Source organism: Elaeis guineensis, chromosome 3 (assembly GCF_000442705.2).
Source record: "Elaeis guineensis isolate ETL-2024a chromosome 3, EG11, whole genome shotgun sequence".
Lineage (NCBI taxonomy): Eukaryota > Viridiplantae > Streptophyta > Magnoliopsida > Arecales > Arecaceae > Elaeis > Elaeis guineensis.
The window spans coordinates 97,317,999-97,336,239 of record NC_025995.2 but is presented as its reverse complement, the minus strand read 5'-3'; the positions used below and the strand labels follow the sequence as shown (position 1 = coordinate 97,336,239).

Sequence of the window (18,241 nt, the reverse complement as noted above, 5' to 3'; positions counted from 1 at the left end):
ATGTGCTCCAAAATAAATAGATCTGTTTTATGATAGTACTCAACCTGTTCAAAATTTTGATATCAACATTTACAATAGCCTTTCTACCGAAAAACATTTATAATCGCCTTGACTTTGTTTAAGGTCTTGTTAGTGTCTACTGAATTGGTGGGTTTGGTTTGGACCAAAGTTTATCTCGAGAAATGTTGATCAGTATAATGCAATGGACAGCTAAAAGGTATGAGTACATTAACTTGAACAAGGGTGAATTTTTTGAAGCAGTCACCCAAACCTCCTCGTCTTTATTTGTTCTTGAGATAAGATTCTAATATCTAGATCATGTCATTTCCCCGGTAAATTAAATGGGTCACAAACAATCATAGTAGTTTGGAACGTCAACCAATATGAAAGAAATGGAACCACCACATTTTTGAACGGTAGTAGGGATGAAAGCGGACCAAATAATATTCATATCCGAATCTAAATATACCTTTGAGTATTAAATATATGTATCCATATTTATATCGATAAAAAAAATAAACATAGATATGGATAGATAACTACTCGATTCACCTTTGAATGTTTAATTAATTCTTTTTGTAATCTTATTTAATTATCATCCAGTTAGTAATATTTTTGATTTTACAATCATAAAATTTAATTATCTAATTTATATCTATATTTACATCTATATTTTTAATATTTAATTTATATTTATATTTATTTAAAATAAATATAAATTTTTACATTAGATCAATATTCATATTTATATATATATATATTCATCAAATAAAATAAATATAGATATAAAAATGCCGGCACCCATTCCGTTTTCAGCCATAATATAATGTAATGGGTTAGAATATATGGCAATCCAAAGCTTTGGAATGGTCTCAGGAATACAAAATGGGTGGAAATATCAAACGGCATGCACTTGGAAGAATTGTCCTAGAACATAATATCAGATCGTGTGATGCAAAATAAATAGCCACCCATTTCTTTTGGTACAAAAATAACCGACCATTCAAATCAACGATTTAAATATAGATCATGGTTTAGCAGTGATGAGTACAATCTTTTCATAGAAAGGAAAGAAATAATATTTAATACAATCCATTTTTTTTATAGATTACTCAAGATTATAAACTTTAATCATTGAAGGTTAGATTATTCATACAAAGATACTAAATTTGTGCATGCCTGTTTGCGAGAGAGAGAGAGAGAGAGAGAGAGATTTGGAATTCCATCTCCATCTTATCCAGAAAACCACTGTTCCACATTAGCCCACAACTTTAGTAAGTGCACGATCCACTCAGGGTTACTACCCCACTCAATAATTTGCGATGTCCACGATAACAACACCGTCCTTTATATCTCCCTCTCTTGTTATAGAGCTTTTGCACCAACTCTTAGATAGGAGCTACTGCACCCGTTCTCAGAATTCATTGCGAGATATTCTTTCACTTATGTAGGTAACGCAGTAGTTTCTCTTTCCTTCATGCGTCTTCCCTTGCCTTTGGAGCACAAATCATCACAGCCTCTCCAACCGTCAAGAAAATCTTGTCATCGCCAATGAGCCCTGTGAACTTGGCTAAGCGGAGCTTGTCGATCACAACAGGACCAGGATTGGCAAGAACAAGCTGAAGGAAACATATCCAGACTTGTAAGCCATGCTTCAGACCTTATCCCTTCACTAATGTTTGCCATTATTTGAGATATAGTAGTAAGGTATATATGTAGGAGAGTTTTGCTCTAACCTGGACGTCGTGCTTTTGAAGACTCTTGTGCAACTCTTCCAAGGCATGGATACCACTGGTGTCAATGTCGGTCACCGCTGCAAAGAACATCAAGTAGTGAATGTTAATGACTAGCATTCATGAAGTCTACATGAATTTAGGAGATCAATATATAGGAGAAGAGGGAAACATGGTGTGAGATATCTTACGTGACATTTCAACAATCAAGAAATCGATCCTTGGTAGTTGTTTTGCTTCAAGTTGTTCTTCTTCATCTCTCAACCATCTTAGGATCCTGAAACAGGAGATGACTTGTTATAATATGATGCAGTGTTGTTATGGCTGACTCTCTACTTTTAATTCATTAGTGGGTTCATGCAGTCTGGTTGAAATTTCTGAAGATAGATAACCCTCAACTGTGTTGAGTGAAGGAGCTAGAATTATGATATAACAATTGAAGGTAGTTTCAAGAGATGAGGGAGTATTGATTTTGATTTGTCTAGGAATTTTCAAGAAAGTGAGAGTATCAAAGGATACAATCAGTGTTAAAGTTTAAGGAAACAAAATAGAAATATTTAACTTTTAACAGAGGGCAGCTGCAAGGTATGTCTTGGAGATAGCCTTAACACTGTTGTCCATTAGTTCACAAATGACCATGAGCTACTACATCATATGATTCAATCATTGGTAATGGGTAGGTTTGAGGTTCTATGCATCTCCAAGCACGTTCTAAAGAAGGGTAGGAGAAATGAAGCACTTGAAGTTACTTGGAATTTCAGTATCCTTAGTGAATTCACTAGAATCATCTCTGTACTCTTTTCTTCTTATTTGTTGCAATGGAATTCTTCGTCAAGTTCTCTTGTGTGGAATTTAGATTTTGCATGGATAACTTTCAAGTTTCCAAATCCTAAAAATCTAAGCTATACAGAAGAAATGGTGAATCTGTTGAAATATGATGGCTAAAATATAAGAGAACAATTAATGATGAACAGACAAAAATGACTGGCATGATCCATGGAATTGTGTAAAGGATCTCTTAGGAGATAGAAAACCAGTATGGATGAAATGAATCATGGTTAGCATTTTTCAGTTCAGATTCTAGATTTACCTTGGAAGAGCATAACTGAAACTTCAGAGGAGGAACTGCAGTACCAAGGAAGGTAACACTAGGAAGTTACAGTTTTTCTTAGATGCTTTTCTAAACTTCTCAACAAATCCTTAAGTAAATATTAAGTTATTTTCTAGGATTGCTCTAATCAATGGAGATTTAGAATAAAGAATTGGATAATATAGGTTGGGGGCAGCATTATTAAAAATATAAACTTGCAATTGTCTGCAGCTCTCCCTGAGTACATATATGTATGATGATGTATAATTCAATCTACAGTATGCAACTATCTCTAAAAAATAGAAGCAAGGTTTTTGGGTCTGAGCTGCATCAGTGCTGCAGCTCAACTTGCAGTATGCAGTGGAGCTGCAGGGTTCCAAACAACCCCTAATCTTTGGGCATGTTCTTGAAGCCCGACTAAAATCTCCACATGCATATCTAGCCTCATTTTTTATCATGGATAGAAATAAAATTAGTAACTAGTAGCCCCTGAATATTAAAAAGTAGAACCAAAAGGATCAAATTCATCAAGATGGTAAGATGAGTCATTACCTCTCCTTGACATAATTGGAGTTGGTGAAGTAGATGGCAGAATCAACTCTCACGATTAGAACTCCTGGAACTTTGGTAGCCTCAGGATATTGTTCAATGTTCCTATATATCGTAGTTCCTGGAAGATTCCCAAGTAAAGCTGTCCTTGGCCTCGTTACTTGCAGAAGGATCTTAGCGATTGATATTGAGACCTATTTAAGGGGAAAAATCATCGAACTGCATTTAAGTTCCAATAGGAAAGTATGTCCAGTGAATATTCAAAAGGATGGCCAGATTCTTACAGCAATTAACAGGCCAATCTCAACTGATACAAAGACCACACCAAGAAAAGCTCCCATGCAGGCAACAAAATCTAATCTATCAACTTTCCAGATAAGAAATGCAACTTCATAGTCAATTAGGCCAACAACAGCTGATATGATGATAGATGCAAGAATGGCATTCGGGGTGTATTTGAATAGAGGTGTGATTAGTTCCAAGGTTAGAAGTACTACTACTGACATAACCATATTGGAGACTGCTGTTTGGCAGCCAGCCATGCAATTTACTGCTGATCGTGAAAAAGACCCTGCATATGAAACCATAATCTTTTTTTAATCACTAATCTCAGCATTTTGCTTTTGTGTTTACCAACTCAACGTCTGTTTCCAAAGTAAATCAGATATGCTTACCTGTGGCAACATAGCAAGAAGTCATTGAACCAATGACATTCATAGTTCCCAGTGCTACCATTTCTTTGTTTCCATCCAACTGATAGTCCTTGGCGGCAGCAAATGTTCTCCCAATTGCTACAGCTTCCTGATAAGTCCACAGCAGTTTAGTGTTAAGTAAGACAAACACATTACACTCCTGGCTGGTGATCAAGATTTATGATTAGCATACCGTCAAAGCTACCATCCCAGTTACCAGTCCAATTCTGAGACCTTTCTTGGCATATGAACCAGTCAAATAAATTTTTCTAACAGATGATGCGTTGATGCCTTTCTCTATGTGTTTCACCTTTCATGCATTAGTATTTCAGTTAGTTTCAGCCATAGAATCCAGTAAACCCAATGAGAAAAAATGACTATTTTGCTTCTCATGAATGAATATCACAGAGCTAAAAACTTACAATCTGAACACCATGGTTTTCAGCATGTGTTACGTACACAAGAAAGGTGGATAGAACAACAGAGATCAATGGAGCAATTGCAGGAACCCAGAAAAGTCTCTTGTTCTTCTTTCCCTGTTGATCTCAAACCATAAGAGTCCTAGAAGTAGCAGCAGTACTAAGTGATTTATTATTATTATTTTTTTAAGCTATTCAAATGAAACGAAAGTAGATTCTTACAATGTACTTAGCACACAGAAGGAATGCCAGGAAGGCTGACCCTATCAGTATCGTCTGCCAGTTCCACTGCAAAAGGGTAAATTTCATAAAAGACTATCAATACCACTGCAGCATTAATGAGTAAATCTTCATCTGAGCAAAAAGGAGCAATAGATTTCCTACCCCATGGAAAGCAGAGCCCCACACAGACTTCATAACAGAAATTATGTCAGAATTCTTGGTAAAATCTCTTATTCCAAGAAATCCTTTTAGCTGTTGAAGAGCAATTGTAACGGCTGCCCCACCCATGAATCCAACAACGGCAGCATGAGACAGGAATTCAATGAGGAAGCCTAATCTGAAAATGCGATCATGTGAGATGAGTTGGAGTTGCAAATATACCCGATAATGAAATTAGAGTTAGGAAGGCAAAATAGGCACCAACAAGAGGTCCAATTCTTACCTGAGGAATCCCAGTGCTGCTTGAGTGATGCCAGCAAAAAATGTTGCTGTGAACGCCAGCCGGATGTATTCCTCCTTCTCTGTCACAGGATCAAGCTCGTTCTGAAGAAGAGTCCCGAGCAAGAGAGACACGACTGCCACTGGTCCAATAGCAATATCCCTTGAGCTACCCATTACGGCATAAACCAGTGGTGGAACAAAACTGGAGTCTGCAACGATCAGAAAGAAAGAAACCCATCTCAAAGGTTTTGCATAACAAACTAAAAGTTATGATGAAGTAAAAGAGTACTCATATTACTTACAGAGCCCATATTGTGGGTCCATGTTTGCAAGCTTTGCATATCCAATGTCCTAGTTAGGAGTCGAATCTCATGTTAAAAAAGTTATCCACCATATTGCTCATAAGTATCATATCATATTATTATGTGTGAAGATGGTTACTTGAGGGATGCAGAGACTAGCAATCGTCAGTCCAGCAATAATATCTCCTTTCAGCTTACTGAAGTTGTATTCTCTTCCCCACTCAAGGATTGGAAAAAGAAATTGCAGGCCTAGTATGAGCTTCCTTGATCTGGTTTGATCCTTGTAAGGGCGTAAAGGGTCATCCGCAAACAATGTTTCCTTCAAAACATCTTTGAACTCTCTGAAGAAATTCCTCCGAGGGGGAAATCCAACCTTGTGGACAGAGTGTGGATTCTCTCTCTGGCCTTCTGAGGAGGGAAGGCTGGTTGCATCCAATTCCTTATTTTCGACTCCATCAGAAACATAGTGACGCATCATGAACTAGTTTGTCGATGGACACAAGGATGCAGGATCAGGGTGTCAAGTTTTCACCTGAAAAAAATAGTAGTTAGAATAGATGGAGTAGTTGCATACAAACAAATACCATTCAAAGCGCATAATCCAGCCTTTGTTTCTATCATATTTTCTGTTGCACTGAATATAAACATTTGATGGAGACTAGCAAAAAGGACAATCGATCAGTCGTAAGACACAATGCAGAATGACATTCAGATACCCTATTCCAATCAAACAGTACAGTCGTTTTGATAAATGTTTATGTTTGTGAAGTAAGCAAGTGAAATATAGAACGACAAAAAGTAATTCACATAGAACACTATTAAAATTCCAAGTCAAACTACCAAGCTAACAGTCGAGAACCTAGATTGCATATGTACCACAATCAACATACAGAAAGCCATAAAAAAAAATAATCAAAGATTAGACCCTGGCAAAAAGTAGGACACTTTTTTCTTTTCATACTTCTCCTAATCAAAGTGCAACTCCAGGGCTCACAATGTAATAGACAACCATGCCCTCAGAAAAAAACTAAAAATGCAATAAGCAACCTTAGTAGGGTGTTGGCTTGGAAGTAATTATTGATTACTCTATTCTCTATATTCCTTGTTTTGGTCTAATTCAAAATATGCGATTTCCATAGATGTGAGTAGGCTGGGAATCATCTATAGGGAGGGAACATGAGACAAGACTTCTCTGATTGCGATGTTTTCACAAAGTGAACGGGCATGAAACTTCCATTAAATGCATATGGTCACCAGGAAAGACACCATTCACGGTTCTAATAATTTGCTTCTCATCAAATTGCAAAATGGTTGCTAATACTACAAAATAAAATATATGAATACCTGCGCCTCCCTATCTATCCATTATACACTTGCTATCACTATTTGTTTCTTTCATGGTTATTGACTGGTAAGTCATCAGAAAGAAAAGTAGATGATGTTTGCATAACCCATGAACATAGGATGTTTACAGTAATCAAAAACAACCATGCATGCGTAAAGATTATCCTACAAATGGATAAAACAGAAGCTAGAACAAGCTTAGGATGATTTGAAAAGGGTCATACAATCTATCAGTGATTTTTTTTTCTGAAATAAATTGTATCATTAGCATACAGATGCTCTTCCGCAGTTTTGTCTTTATATATTTTCATTTCTAAATTTTCTGTTACTTTTAAATCCTACTCACAAATGAAGACTTTTAGTTGACAGAGAAGAAAAGGCAGGGTATAAAAGAAAAACATATGCTACAAAACCTCAATGACAGACCAATGATCACTCCAGAAGAGGGAAAAGGTGTATTTGAAAAATAAAGTGTTCATCAAAAATAAAGAAAAATAAAATGACCTATTTTATACCTCTGTTTGTCTTGGCTAACTGCTGTTGTACTTTTCCTGCTTGCTTATTATATTTGGGATGGGCTTCTGCCAAATTCTTTCCCTCGAAAAGGAAAAGAAAATAAAATGATCAGAAAATCAATACATGCACCATAAAAACAAAGTTCAATTCTTTTCTGTCTCTCTCCCTTTTTTCATTGAGAAAAGAAACAGAGATCAATTTTCACAATAAAAAAGGGTTATTTTTTTATTACTTCTATGAATATCCTAAATTTCAAAATAAAATTCCATCATTCTTTACGTCACACCCATTGTAAAACTCACCTAAAAGCAGCCAATATGGATCGATCAAAAGATTCCAAAATGAATTCCTACGAATTAAAGAAAATAAAAAAAAAAATTAATTTGAAGCAAAAAAAAAAAAAAAAAAAAAGACATGAACCATAAATCATCCCCAATTTTCAAACCTACGAAAGGAAACAACATTGCGACATCCAAATAGTCCAACTAAGGGAGAAGGAAAAAATTCACCTTTTCCTTTTGCAATCCTTATTTTTTGTAAAATATATAGGGAATCAAACAGGGAAAAAAAGCAGAAGAAGAGCCTAAAAAGAGATTTAAGAGAAAAGGAAAAAGATAACCTTTTATAAAGCCAAGCAAAAGCCGCGAGCAGGAACCTTTGACCATGGCCTGCTCGGCAACTTGGCCGCCCCACCACCAGGTTAATTATTTTTTAGTCCCTTGTAATCCTCCTCCTTTCTTCCTAAGATTCCCCAAAAGAGTCAAGAGTGAGGAAACGAGTAAAGAAAAACCCCCTCTAAATATATGAAAATAAGAAGGTAAATATGGAAGGGTTAGGTAACAAAACAGGCTAGAATTAATGGAGGATTCTTATATTGGGTAAAAACGTTAGAATTTCCCTTTTTCTGTTAGAGCAATCATACGGTAACTCAAAAAAATCACTCGAAAAAGTACTCAACCGTCACCACCGACCACGTAAATATGGATGGAACAATCAGAATGCAACACATCAGCTGAGTCACTATTTTGGGTTACATTTATGTGTTACAAAAGCATTTCCGTTTCTGCAGTTGGAAGATCGCACCAGCTGGAATCCCACGCTTAATGGCCATGAACGATCTGGAACATATCCATACAGCCAGGAGAGAGGATGAAGGTGCAAAAAAAAAAAAAAAAAAAGAAAACGTCCAGGTTCAATGAATCGTGTAACCCGACAGCAATATGCGATTCGAAGAATCCAAGCGACATCTTTCTACCCATGGTTTACCAAAAACATCCTACCGCGTTCGTTTTCCACTCGGTTTCTGCTTCTTCTTTTTTTTTTTCCTTTCTTTCTTTCCTTTTTTTTCAATGTGTCGGAGGGTACGTGGGTTCCATCCACATCCAATGGTTGGTAGGCATGATCGGTGGCCAGGGAAAGGTTTCACTAATGGACTTGGCGCCAGATTTCTACCGACGATGGTAAGTAGGAGAATTATATTGTGCGTTGCATATCTCCATGCATTCCTATATTTATAAAAATAAAATAGGTGAACTTGACTGATGAAGGCTCCAAATCCACATGCACCAAGCAATTTATATAAAGTTAAACATCATTTTCTGCCATAGTTAGCAATGGAGAGAAGGTGGATAAGCATGATCTCATGTCTCCCCTGGTTTTTGAGCATTTCCAAAATAGATGGGAGGTGAACCCCAATCTTAAAACCATGGAACTTGCCATCTTAATCATGAGCAAAATAACTTGCTTTATCAAGATGTTATGAGGAGAAAATTGGGGAGGCAATCAGGACTTTGCATTCAGATAAGGCGCCGGGCCTAAGTGTAATTCCGGCATCCTTCTTCCAACAATTTTGGCCTTTGATAAAAAATGAAGTCATTCTTGCGGTCAAATATTTTTTTAATATTTTTTGTGCTCTTAAACTCTTGGAAGCGCATATATATCACCCTTATTCTAAAAGTTTTCCATCTTAAAACAGTAATAGATTATAGACTGTTAGTCTTTGCAACATTATCGACAAAATCATTGGAAAGCTTTTGGAGAAGCATACGAAGCTGATCCTATCCAATCTTATCACTTTTGAAGTAGGGGCTTTTGTCTCTAGAAGATATATTTCTCAAAGTATCTTTTTGATTCAAGACGTAATACACTCTCTTGTGAAGCCCCTGAAGCTTAATAATGCTGAAAATCAATATGGAGAATGCCTTTGATAAAATTCATTAGCCTTTCAGATTTTAAGTTATGAAGTAATTTGGGTTTCATTAAAAATACATTCCATGGATTCAAGTTTGCATAACTAGTTCTAGTTATGCTATACTAGTCAATGGCTCTCCTATGAATTGATTTATTTTATCCAAAGGCTTTAAACAAGAGTGTTCACTCTCCTCTCACATGCTTATTCTCTGTTCTAAGATTTTTCTGTAGATTTCTGCAATATGCAGAACAAGTTCATATGTTGAAAGTTTATAAAATAAAAGGTAGTCCTTCGGTTTCTCAAATCTTCTTCGCTGATGATTGTGTGTTTGTTTCTAGAGCCATTGTCCATGAAACTTTCTGTCTCCGCCCATCATTGACTCTTATTGCATATTATCTGGTCAGACTGTTAATCTATCTACGAGCCACTTCAGTTTCATTATATTATCCTTTCTTATGGATCTTTCTAGCCGTATATATATTTCTACAACAAGTTGATAATTTGCATTGCAAACGGAGGCATAAGGTCCTCCAAATCAACTGTTCCTCTAATTGCCTTACAAGCAAGTTCCCTTGCATCTTCTGATATGGCGCAATTTGCATCTTCTTGGAGCCACTATTTATTCCAAAGAATCTTGGTGGTGCAACATGTGGATGAGGATTGGCTGTTATCATTACTTTATAATGGAAGCCCTCTGTTATATTTCAAACCTCTTATTGCTACCTACAGATGGAGGTTAGAAACAGCTATCAATTACAGATGGAGATTGGGCCTGCTGTTGCTATATTGAATATTTTCTGCAGGTCATATAGTTATCTTTACCCAACAGAACCATTGGAGCTCTACAGATCCCAGTGTGAAGCCCTAATAATCATGACCCAAGTCATGGGTCAGGCTTCAACTTACAATATAGATGCATATAAGAATCTCCATCTTTGCAGGCCTACTTTATCACTTGCTGGAATTGGCGTCTTAGGCTCTTCAAACTTCTCCTCTCCCAGCTTGTTGTTCTCTTGTATTTATTTATGTTTGCTCACAAATATTTGCTTGTGTTCAGGTGCATTTACAATGCTCCCATTTGTGTTTTGGTTTCTCAACCTGTAGGTTTGTCTTTTAGTGTGTTGGTTTTATGGTAACACTTTTAATATAATGAAGCTTTGCTCCTTATTCTACCAAAAAAAAAAAAAAAAATCCGCCATAGCGACATTGTTGATGAACAGGCAGATGCATCGATCTTGCTACATTACAAAAATTATTTATTAATAATCATTTGTTCTTGATATAGTTACAATCACTACAAAAAATTTAATTTCTAACGATAAAATTTTAGCGATGAAATTTATTTTATCGTAAATAATTAAGCTTTTATAATAAAATTTAAATTTCATCCCTAAAATCAGATATTTACGATGAAAAAAATTTCGTTGCAAAAAGTTATATTTTTTGCAACGAAAATTTTATTTTTGTTGCTAGAAGTTGATCTTTAGCGATAAATTTTTTTTTGTTGTAAAAAATAATTTTTTTTACGATGAAATATTTTTTTCGTAGCAAAAAAATATTTTTCTGCGACGAAAAAAAATTATGTCGCAAACAAAATTACATTGTTTGCGACGAAATTGATATTTCGTTGCAAAAAATAAGAATTTTTTCGATCAATTTTATTTATATTTAGCGATGAAACTATTTCGTCGTTAAATTTTATTTTGTTGAAAAAATTTGAATATTTTGTGATGAAATTTTAATTTTCGTTGCTAGAAATTGATCTTTAGCGACGAAACTTTTTTTCATCGCAAAAAATTATTTTTTTTGACGACGAAAAATTTTTCGTTGCTAATTTTTTTTTTTTTCGATGAAAATAATTGCATTACTAAAAATTTGATTTTATGCGACGAAATATTTATTTCGTTGCAAAAAATTTGATTTTTATGATAATTTTTTTATATTTGCGACGAACTTAAATTTTCGTTGCAAAAAATTAATCATTTGTGATGAAAAAATTTTTGTTGCAAAAAATATATTTTTTTTCGATAAAATATTTACTTTTCACAACGAATTAATTTCGTCGCTAAATATTTTTTAATTAAAAAAAAGACTTTGAAATAGGGCAAAAATTTGCCCCAATTCAAAATAAACCTCTTGTTCTCTCCTTTGCCCATGCCGTCGCGGTCGTTAAAGATCTTTCTCCCTCCTCGATCTTCGGCGACAGTCCTCCCTCCCCGATCGTCGGTCATCCTTCCCAGTAAGTGCTCTCCCTCCCCACCACCATCCTCTCTCTCTCCCTCCCCGCCACCATCGAGCCCTCCCTCCCCACCATCGTCGCCGCTCGAGCCCGCCCCCCGTCGCCTATCGAGCCCAGCCCCAGTGCACCGTCTCCCTCCCACCTCGTACCCTCTCCTCCGCGCACCATCCTATTTCTTTCTCTCCCTCTCGGTCTCCACTGTGTCACCGCCGGTCGAGTCCTCCCTCCCCACCACCATCGCCGGTCGAGGCCTCCCTCCCCCATGGGAGGTGGAAAGCGTCACTCCTCCACCGCCTCCACCTCCAGGAAGAAGAGTAGGCCCTCTCCCAGTCCCCCCTTCACCGCAGAGGACCTCACGCCTGTCCTCTCCCTCCGCCTTCTCCCTCTCCCTCCGCTTCCTCTCCGACTCCGACCTCCTCCTCCTCCGCTCCCAAACCCTGTCCCTCGAATCCTCCCTCTTCTCCGCCTCCTTCTCCCTCTCTCGCCTCCTCTCCCTCCTTCCCTCCAGTTCCCTCCAATCCCTCGAAACCCTAACCCTAGAGCCCTCTCCTTCATCTTCTTCCTCCTCTTCTGCCCCTCTTCCACTTCGCCCACGCTGCCCCTTCCGCGGCGTCGCCTGCCGCTTCGGCCTCCCATCCCCCGCCGCCGCCTGCCGCGCGTTCTATCTGGTCTGCAAGACTGTCGCCGCCGTCGGTCGACCCCTCCCTCCCTTGTCTCCCTCCCTCATTTTCTTTCTCAGTCTCCCTCCCTTACTTTCTCTGTCACTCTCCCTTACCTGGCTTGTCTGGTTTCGTAGGGCCACCGCCGTCGGGCCGCCACCACCATCGTCGGTTGCCGTCACCGTCACTGCATAGCTATCGAATTCACGGAAGAGTTGAAGGTGAAAATAATTTTTTTTATTTATATATTTTTTAATTTTTATTCTTTTTTTCTCAATTAATTTTAGCCATTAGAAGTAATTATTTGTTACTTTAGTAATTAGATATAATGTTAGATATAATTATTTGTTTGATATAATTAATTTTACTTATGATTTAAAAATATATTAAAAATAAAAATAATTATAATAATAATATATTAATTATAGCATAATAAATTTATAAGCCTTAGAATTTTCATTCGAGGATAGCATGTATAAACCAATATTTTTTTTTTATGAAAAAAAATATTGGTGCTTTACACACTATTTTCGAATTGTCCTCGTAGATAGTTTGGGCACGTGAATGAATTTAATATTACAACACATGTGCTTCTATATCACAGAGTTTTATCGGTATTTTCGATCATGTTATTTGGATACATAGCACAACTTTAATGCTTGTATATCTGGAGAACTGCGTCGAAATGCTACTAAAATTTTTTTGGTATAGAAGACATGTATTGCAATATTAAATTCTTACGTTCTTAAATGAGATAGGACCATCACTCTATAGGTAGGAGATATAAGGCGTTAGTCAACTATTATTACATAAAATTGATTGTATAGTTTGCATCATAAATATGTAGGTATGGATCGTAGTTGGATGTCATTGCGTGATAAGTTCTGTCCTGAGTATATTACGGGTGTGACGTCTTTTATGAATGTGGCATCCAATCATACTAGAGAAGATGGAAAAGCTCGTTGTCCATATCGTCGATGTAGGAATTTATTTTGATGTACCTTATCGGACATTCAGAATCATTTATACGAACACGGTATAGATGTGACTTACAAGAGATGGACTTATCATGGTAAAGATTTGCAGACTAGCTCGAGCATGTTGTCCAGGAGTCCCATAAATTCGTCGTCAGTCGGTGGATCATGCAGTCGTAAAAGACAAACACTCGGTGCAGAAGATAGAGAAATTTTAGAGGATCTCCATTCGGAATTATTTGAAGTAAATGTAGAAGCGAGAGCAGAACATCAGCATCCCATTCCGAGACAAGAAGCTGAAGAGGTCAGTAACATATCTATAAATGATAGATTCGAGCGTCTATTAAGAGATGCACAAAGTGATGTTTATCCTGGTTGTAAGAAGTACTCTCTGTTGTCCGCCGTAATAAAGTTATTACATATGAAGACACTTGGTAAGTGGTCAAACAATTCGTTTAATTGGTTGCTCAAATTTTTGAAGGACTTACTGCCAGAGGGAGAGTTACTTCCGTCAAGTCATTATGAAGCCAAAAAATTATTGAAAGAATTTGGTTTGGGAGTCGATGACTTGGGCCTACGCTGTGAAAAGATACATGCATGTTCGAATGATTATGTTCTGTTTCGAAAGGATAAAAAAGATCTACAAGTATGTCCGATTTGTCATTCAAGCAGATGGAAAGAAAGTCGTGGTAAGGATAAGAAGAAAAAGAAAATACCATGCAAGATTTTGCGGTACTTTCTGATTACATCACGATTGCGTCGATTGTTCATATCGAGGCATACTGCTTGTGACATGCGATGGCATAAGGAAAAAAATAATATCGACGATGATGTCATGAGACATCCATCAGATGGAGATGCATGGAAACATTTTGATCATGAACATCCATAGTTTGCAGCTGATTCACGAAATGTCAGGCTAGGGTTGGCAACAGACGGATTTAATCCATATGATAATCTTAGTACTACTTATAGTATGTGGTCTGTTATGATATTTTCTTATAATTTACCATCATGAAAGTGCATGAAATCACCTTTTAATCTACTAGCCTTGTTGATCCTGGGTCCTCGTGCCCCTGGAAGAGACATAGACATATTTTTAGAGCCGTTGATCGAAGAGTTACAATATTTGTGGGAAGAAGGATGCGAAACATATGATCATGTTGCAGGAGGCATCTTTCGCATGCATGCAGCACTGCTTTGGACAGTTAACGATTTTGCTGCATATGGCGATATTTCTGGATGGTGTACAAAAGGATATAAAGCATGCCCAACTTGTAACGATGATATTACATCGGATCGTATTCGTGGAAAGATTTATTTTACCAGCCATCGACGTTTCTTGTCAGATGATCATAGATGGAGGAGAAATTTTAAGTTTAACGGCAAGCATGAACGACGTGTGCAGTCAAGATTCTGGTCTACGGATAATATTTTAAATCAGTTACCCAACCCACAGGATGTCATATTTGGTAAGGGTCTGGCCAGCCAAGTAGGGGTGCGAACAAGTATCGAAAATTGGAGAAAAAGGAGCAAGTTGTTTGATCTTCCATATTGGAAAACATTTAACGAAAAATCGCGATCGCGATCGAACCACATAGAATTGTGGAATAAGCGTGGAGGGCGAGCACAAGGGTAAAATAATAGATTTTTTTGGTGTTCTGCATGAGGTTATAGAGTTGAGATATAGTGATCTTCAACGGATTGTGTTATTCAAGTATTGATGGTATGACTTAGGACGACACAGGCCAATTGTTATAGATCCTCAACTCGTCAGTGTCCACATTGGTCATGTATGGTATGAAAGTGATCCTTATATTTTTGCAAAGCAAGCGAGACTAGTGTGGTATATTGATGATAACAAAATGAAAGAGCCTTGGCAAGTTACAATAAGGGCTCAGCATAGGCATTTGTTTGATCCCGCACTTTTCACATGCCCGAACGATGAAGATCTAGAGAATGAAGTCCGTGCAATTATTGAAAACGAAGCATATCAAATGCAAGCACCAGATAACATATTGGTGCCAGATAATACGATTGACATAGGACAATTACAAAGAGACGACTATGAACCTGATGATGTTTCTATTGTTGGATCGTCGATAAGGGCACGGGCACGAGCATGATCCAATAATGACTTCATTAACGACGATGATGATAGCACTTCAGGGTTGAAGTCTTCTATGACTCCCGTCGAAGATGACTATATGGATACGAGTTCAAAATCTGAGAACAATAATTAATATAAATAAGTAATTCAATTTATTTTTTTTGTTACATCATGTAATACTTGAGTTTTTTTGATTATGTGCTGATTTAAATTATTTTAATCATTGAAGCATCATGACTGATCCTGGACGTAGACGTTCACGAGATAGGCAGCAGGCTCCGCTTGATGATACACGTCCTCACTTTAGCATTTTGCATGATGAGTCAGAGATTTAGATGAGACTCAGTTGTCTGAGTCTACAGAGTAGATTAGTGCTCAGCCAGAGCTTGCCCAGCCGGAGGTCATGGCACCGCAGCATCATCTCCTTACAGGTACATCTCTATCAATTTATAAACCATATATTTTTTTTTGTTATATGCATTTAGTGATACATGATATATGTTCATTTCACCAATTTTTACATGCAGGAACACAGCATCGATGTGCAGTGCGTGGTCCTAGTAGGGGTCTTATTTTGGAAAAATATGTGCATACGCACAATGAAAAGTCGAAGATACAGATATTTTGAGATCATCCGATTAGCACAGAGGCTAGTATCGTCGCAAATGAGATCAGTTTGTATATGTGGAATCATTTTTCGTAGGCTGCTGAAAATTTCAAGCATGTAGCTCCTCGATAACGTGATGCTCTAGTCTCTCACATCAAGGTAAGAATTAAATTTGGATGTCTTGCATATCATTACATGATCCATATTATTTTTGGTTATATAAATAAATTTTTTATTATATGAATAATTTTATGTATTTGCTTTTTGGTATGATGACTGTGTGGGATAATATTGACTTCGAGGATTGTACCGACGAAGAAGTGACGGCATGTATTCTCAAAATGACTGCAAATAGATACAGAGATCGACGATGTAGGCTTCATAAATACTATAATGAGCTGCAGGCGAAGGGGATTGATCCTGTGACCCAGCCATACAGAAATTGGGCTGGGCCTAGTGACGATTGGTGGTGGTTATGTGAGCATTTTGGAAGTGAGGCATTTCAGGTATGTCTAGTGTTTCAAGTTATTTTAATTTTGTTATGTCTTGTATTGGTTATAATTGTATGTATTTTGTAGCGACGATCGGAGGCGAATAAGGTGAATAGGAGTAAGATTGATTCTATTCACACGCAAGGAAGTGCCTCTTTTGCACAGAGAATGAAGAGGATAGTACGTAACTATATTTACAATCATACTTTATAACTTCTTATTAAATATTTATATTATTTTGATATCTTTTTTTTTCTTTTTTTTTGTTTGAATAGGGACTATCCAGAGTCGACGCCTATGCTAAATTCTATCAAAACAAGAGTGACGAGTTCATGACCGAGGAGGCGAGACAGCATCATGTAAGTATCATTACTCTACATTTTGAATACTTTTAAAGAGTTTGAAAAAAATTTATGATTTTATTTGGTTTATTGTGAAGGAAAAATGTTACAATTGAGAGAGCAGGCGACGAGGGAGGTTGGATTTGATGGTGATACTGGATCGCAGCAGGTTTGTTTGATGACAGATGATACGATTTTGGATACCGTCCTCGAGCGGCAGCTAGGATCTGATCATAGCATGCGGTCTAAAAAATCACGCAGTTTGTCATTCGACCAGTCTGATGATGCATCGGTGTCAGAGATAGTTAGGACATCCATGAGCATGATGCAAGATCAGATTAGTTACTGGATGAATCGTAGTCAGACGCTCGAGAGGATAGTAGCTGCGATGGTGGGACGGCTCGGTATTGATGCTTCTGAGTTAGCACCTCTACAGTCACATGACGCTGCCTCTGCACCACCGTCACGACACATATCGGGTCAAGGATCGACGCCTGGAGAAGGGAACGAGGCCAACGAGTGGATCATACCTAGTTTGTAGTTTTTTTAAATTTAAAATGGTGTATGGACTTATATTTTTGTATATGTCAACGATGGTTATGAAACTTTTTGTTACTTAGAATTGGTATTTTGAATTAGAATATTTCTATTGTATTAATATATTGTTATATAAAATATGTTTGATCTGAGAATTTGTATTTGAGCAGATTTTTTTTGATAAAAAAAATAAAAATTAAATGTTTTATCCAAAATTTAATTTAGCGATGAAATATTAATTTCGTCACAAAAAAAAATTATGAACCCAAAAAAATAAATTTTTTATTATACATTGCGATGAAATTTTTTATTTCATTGCTAATTTTGCGACGAAAAAATAGTTTCGTCGCTAAAAATTTTAATTTTTTACGATGAAATTTTATTTCATTATAATTATTGTGACAAAATTTTTATTTCTTTGCCATTATCGTGATAAAATTTTAATTTCGTCGCAATTGTAGCAACGAACATTTTATTTCATCACAATTATCGTGATGAAATTTTTGTGACAAATTGTTTTTGCAACGAATTTCGTCGTCATGTTTTACGACGAATTTGTTTTTTGTCGCAAAAAATTACGACGAAAGAAAAATTTCGTCTCAAAAAATAAGAGGATATTTTTTTTTAATCACTATATTTAGCGATGAAATTATTTTCATCGCTAATATTTGTGATGAAATTCAATTTTCATCGTTAAGATATAAAAAAATTAAAAAATAAAAAATTATTTTTTACGATGAAATTATTTTTCATTGCAATTTTAGCGACGAAAATTTAAGTTCTT

General features: G+C 36.6%; 2 protein-coding genes, 1 long non-coding RNA gene and 1 pseudogene across 7 annotated transcripts; 3 read left to right on the top strand and 1 right to left on the bottom strand.

The window, feature by feature from the left end:
* Positions 1 to 1,475: 1,475 nt before the first annotated feature.
* Positions 1,476 to 8,124, bottom strand: LOC105041646 (sulfate transporter 1.3-like). Of its 5 annotated transcripts, none has more exons than XM_073254085.1 (16): positions 7,928 to 8,124; positions 7,611 to 7,657; positions 7,308 to 7,389; positions 5,588 to 5,980; positions 5,449 to 5,497; positions 5,148 to 5,355; positions 4,868 to 5,042; positions 4,706 to 4,771; positions 4,487 to 4,600; positions 4,258 to 4,374; positions 4,047 to 4,173; positions 3,657 to 3,943; positions 3,376 to 3,566; positions 1,925 to 2,010; positions 1,737 to 1,813; positions 1,476 to 1,619 (listed from the first exon to the last, which is right to left on the bottom strand). In XM_073254085.1, exons 4-16 carry the CDS (start codon positions 5,924 to 5,926, stop codon positions 1,476 to 1,478), a joined length of 1,980 nt encoding a protein of 659 aa, XP_073110186.1. In that variant the 5' UTR covers positions 5,927 to 5,980; positions 7,308 to 7,389; positions 7,611 to 7,657; positions 7,928 to 8,124. The 5 variants fall into 5 exon arrangements, with proteins under 5 accessions (XP_073110186.1, XP_029119358.1, XP_073110185.1 ...); XM_029263525.2 differs by having other exon boundaries at positions 7,308 to 7,383; XM_073254084.1 differs by lacking the exon at positions 7,928 to 8,124 and adding an exon at positions 7,818 to 7,890 and having other exon boundaries at positions 7,308 to 7,383.
* Positions 1,503 to 1,975, top strand: LOC140856531 (uncharacterized). Its single transcript, XR_012139787.1, has 2 exons — positions 1,503 to 1,642; positions 1,758 to 1,975. It is a non-coding gene; the product is annotated as an uncharacterized lncRNA (long non-coding RNA).
* Positions 8,125 to 12,000: 3,876 nt separating the features above from the next.
* Positions 12,001 to 16,209, top strand: LOC140856286 (uncharacterized; annotated as a pseudogene).
* LOC140856106 (uncharacterized) lies at positions 15,723 to 17,484 on the top strand. The gene is made up of 5 exons (XM_073253274.1): positions 15,723 to 15,912; positions 16,009 to 16,594; positions 16,667 to 16,759; positions 16,855 to 16,938; positions 17,019 to 17,484. The coding sequence occupies exons 2-5, from the start codon at positions 16,328 to 16,330 to the stop codon at positions 17,034 to 17,036; spliced, it is 462 nt and encodes a 153-aa protein (XP_073109375.1). The 5' UTR covers positions 15,723 to 15,912; positions 16,009 to 16,327; the 3' UTR covers positions 17,037 to 17,484.
* Positions 17,485 to 18,241: the final 757 nt, after the last annotated feature.

Bases quoted from the DNA above. Each gene is read 5' to 3' on its own strand.
- LOC140856106 (XM_073253274.1), top strand. From the start codon at position 16,328: ATGAATAATTTTATGTATTTGCTTTTTGGTATGATGACTGTGTGGGAT. The intron at 16,595-16,666 runs GTATGTCTAGTG...TGTATTTTGTAG, and splicing joins TTGGAAGTGAGGCATTTCAG to CGACGATCGGAGGCGAATAA. The intron at 16,760-16,854 runs GTACGTAACTAT...TTGTTTGAATAG, and splicing joins CACAGAGAATGAAGAGGATA to GGACTATCCAGAGTCGACGC.
- LOC105041646 (XM_073254085.1), bottom strand. From the start codon at position 5,926: ATGATGCGTCACTATGTTTCTGATGGAGTCGAAAATAAGGAATTGGAT. The intron at 5,043-5,147 runs GTAAGAATTGGA...TCGCATTTTCAG, and splicing joins GCAGCACTGGGATTCCTCAG to ATTAGGCTTCCTCATTGAAT. The intron at 1,814-1,924 runs GTAAGATATCTC...TGTTCTTTGCAG, and splicing joins CTTGATTGTTGAAATGTCAC to CGGTGACCGACATTGACACC.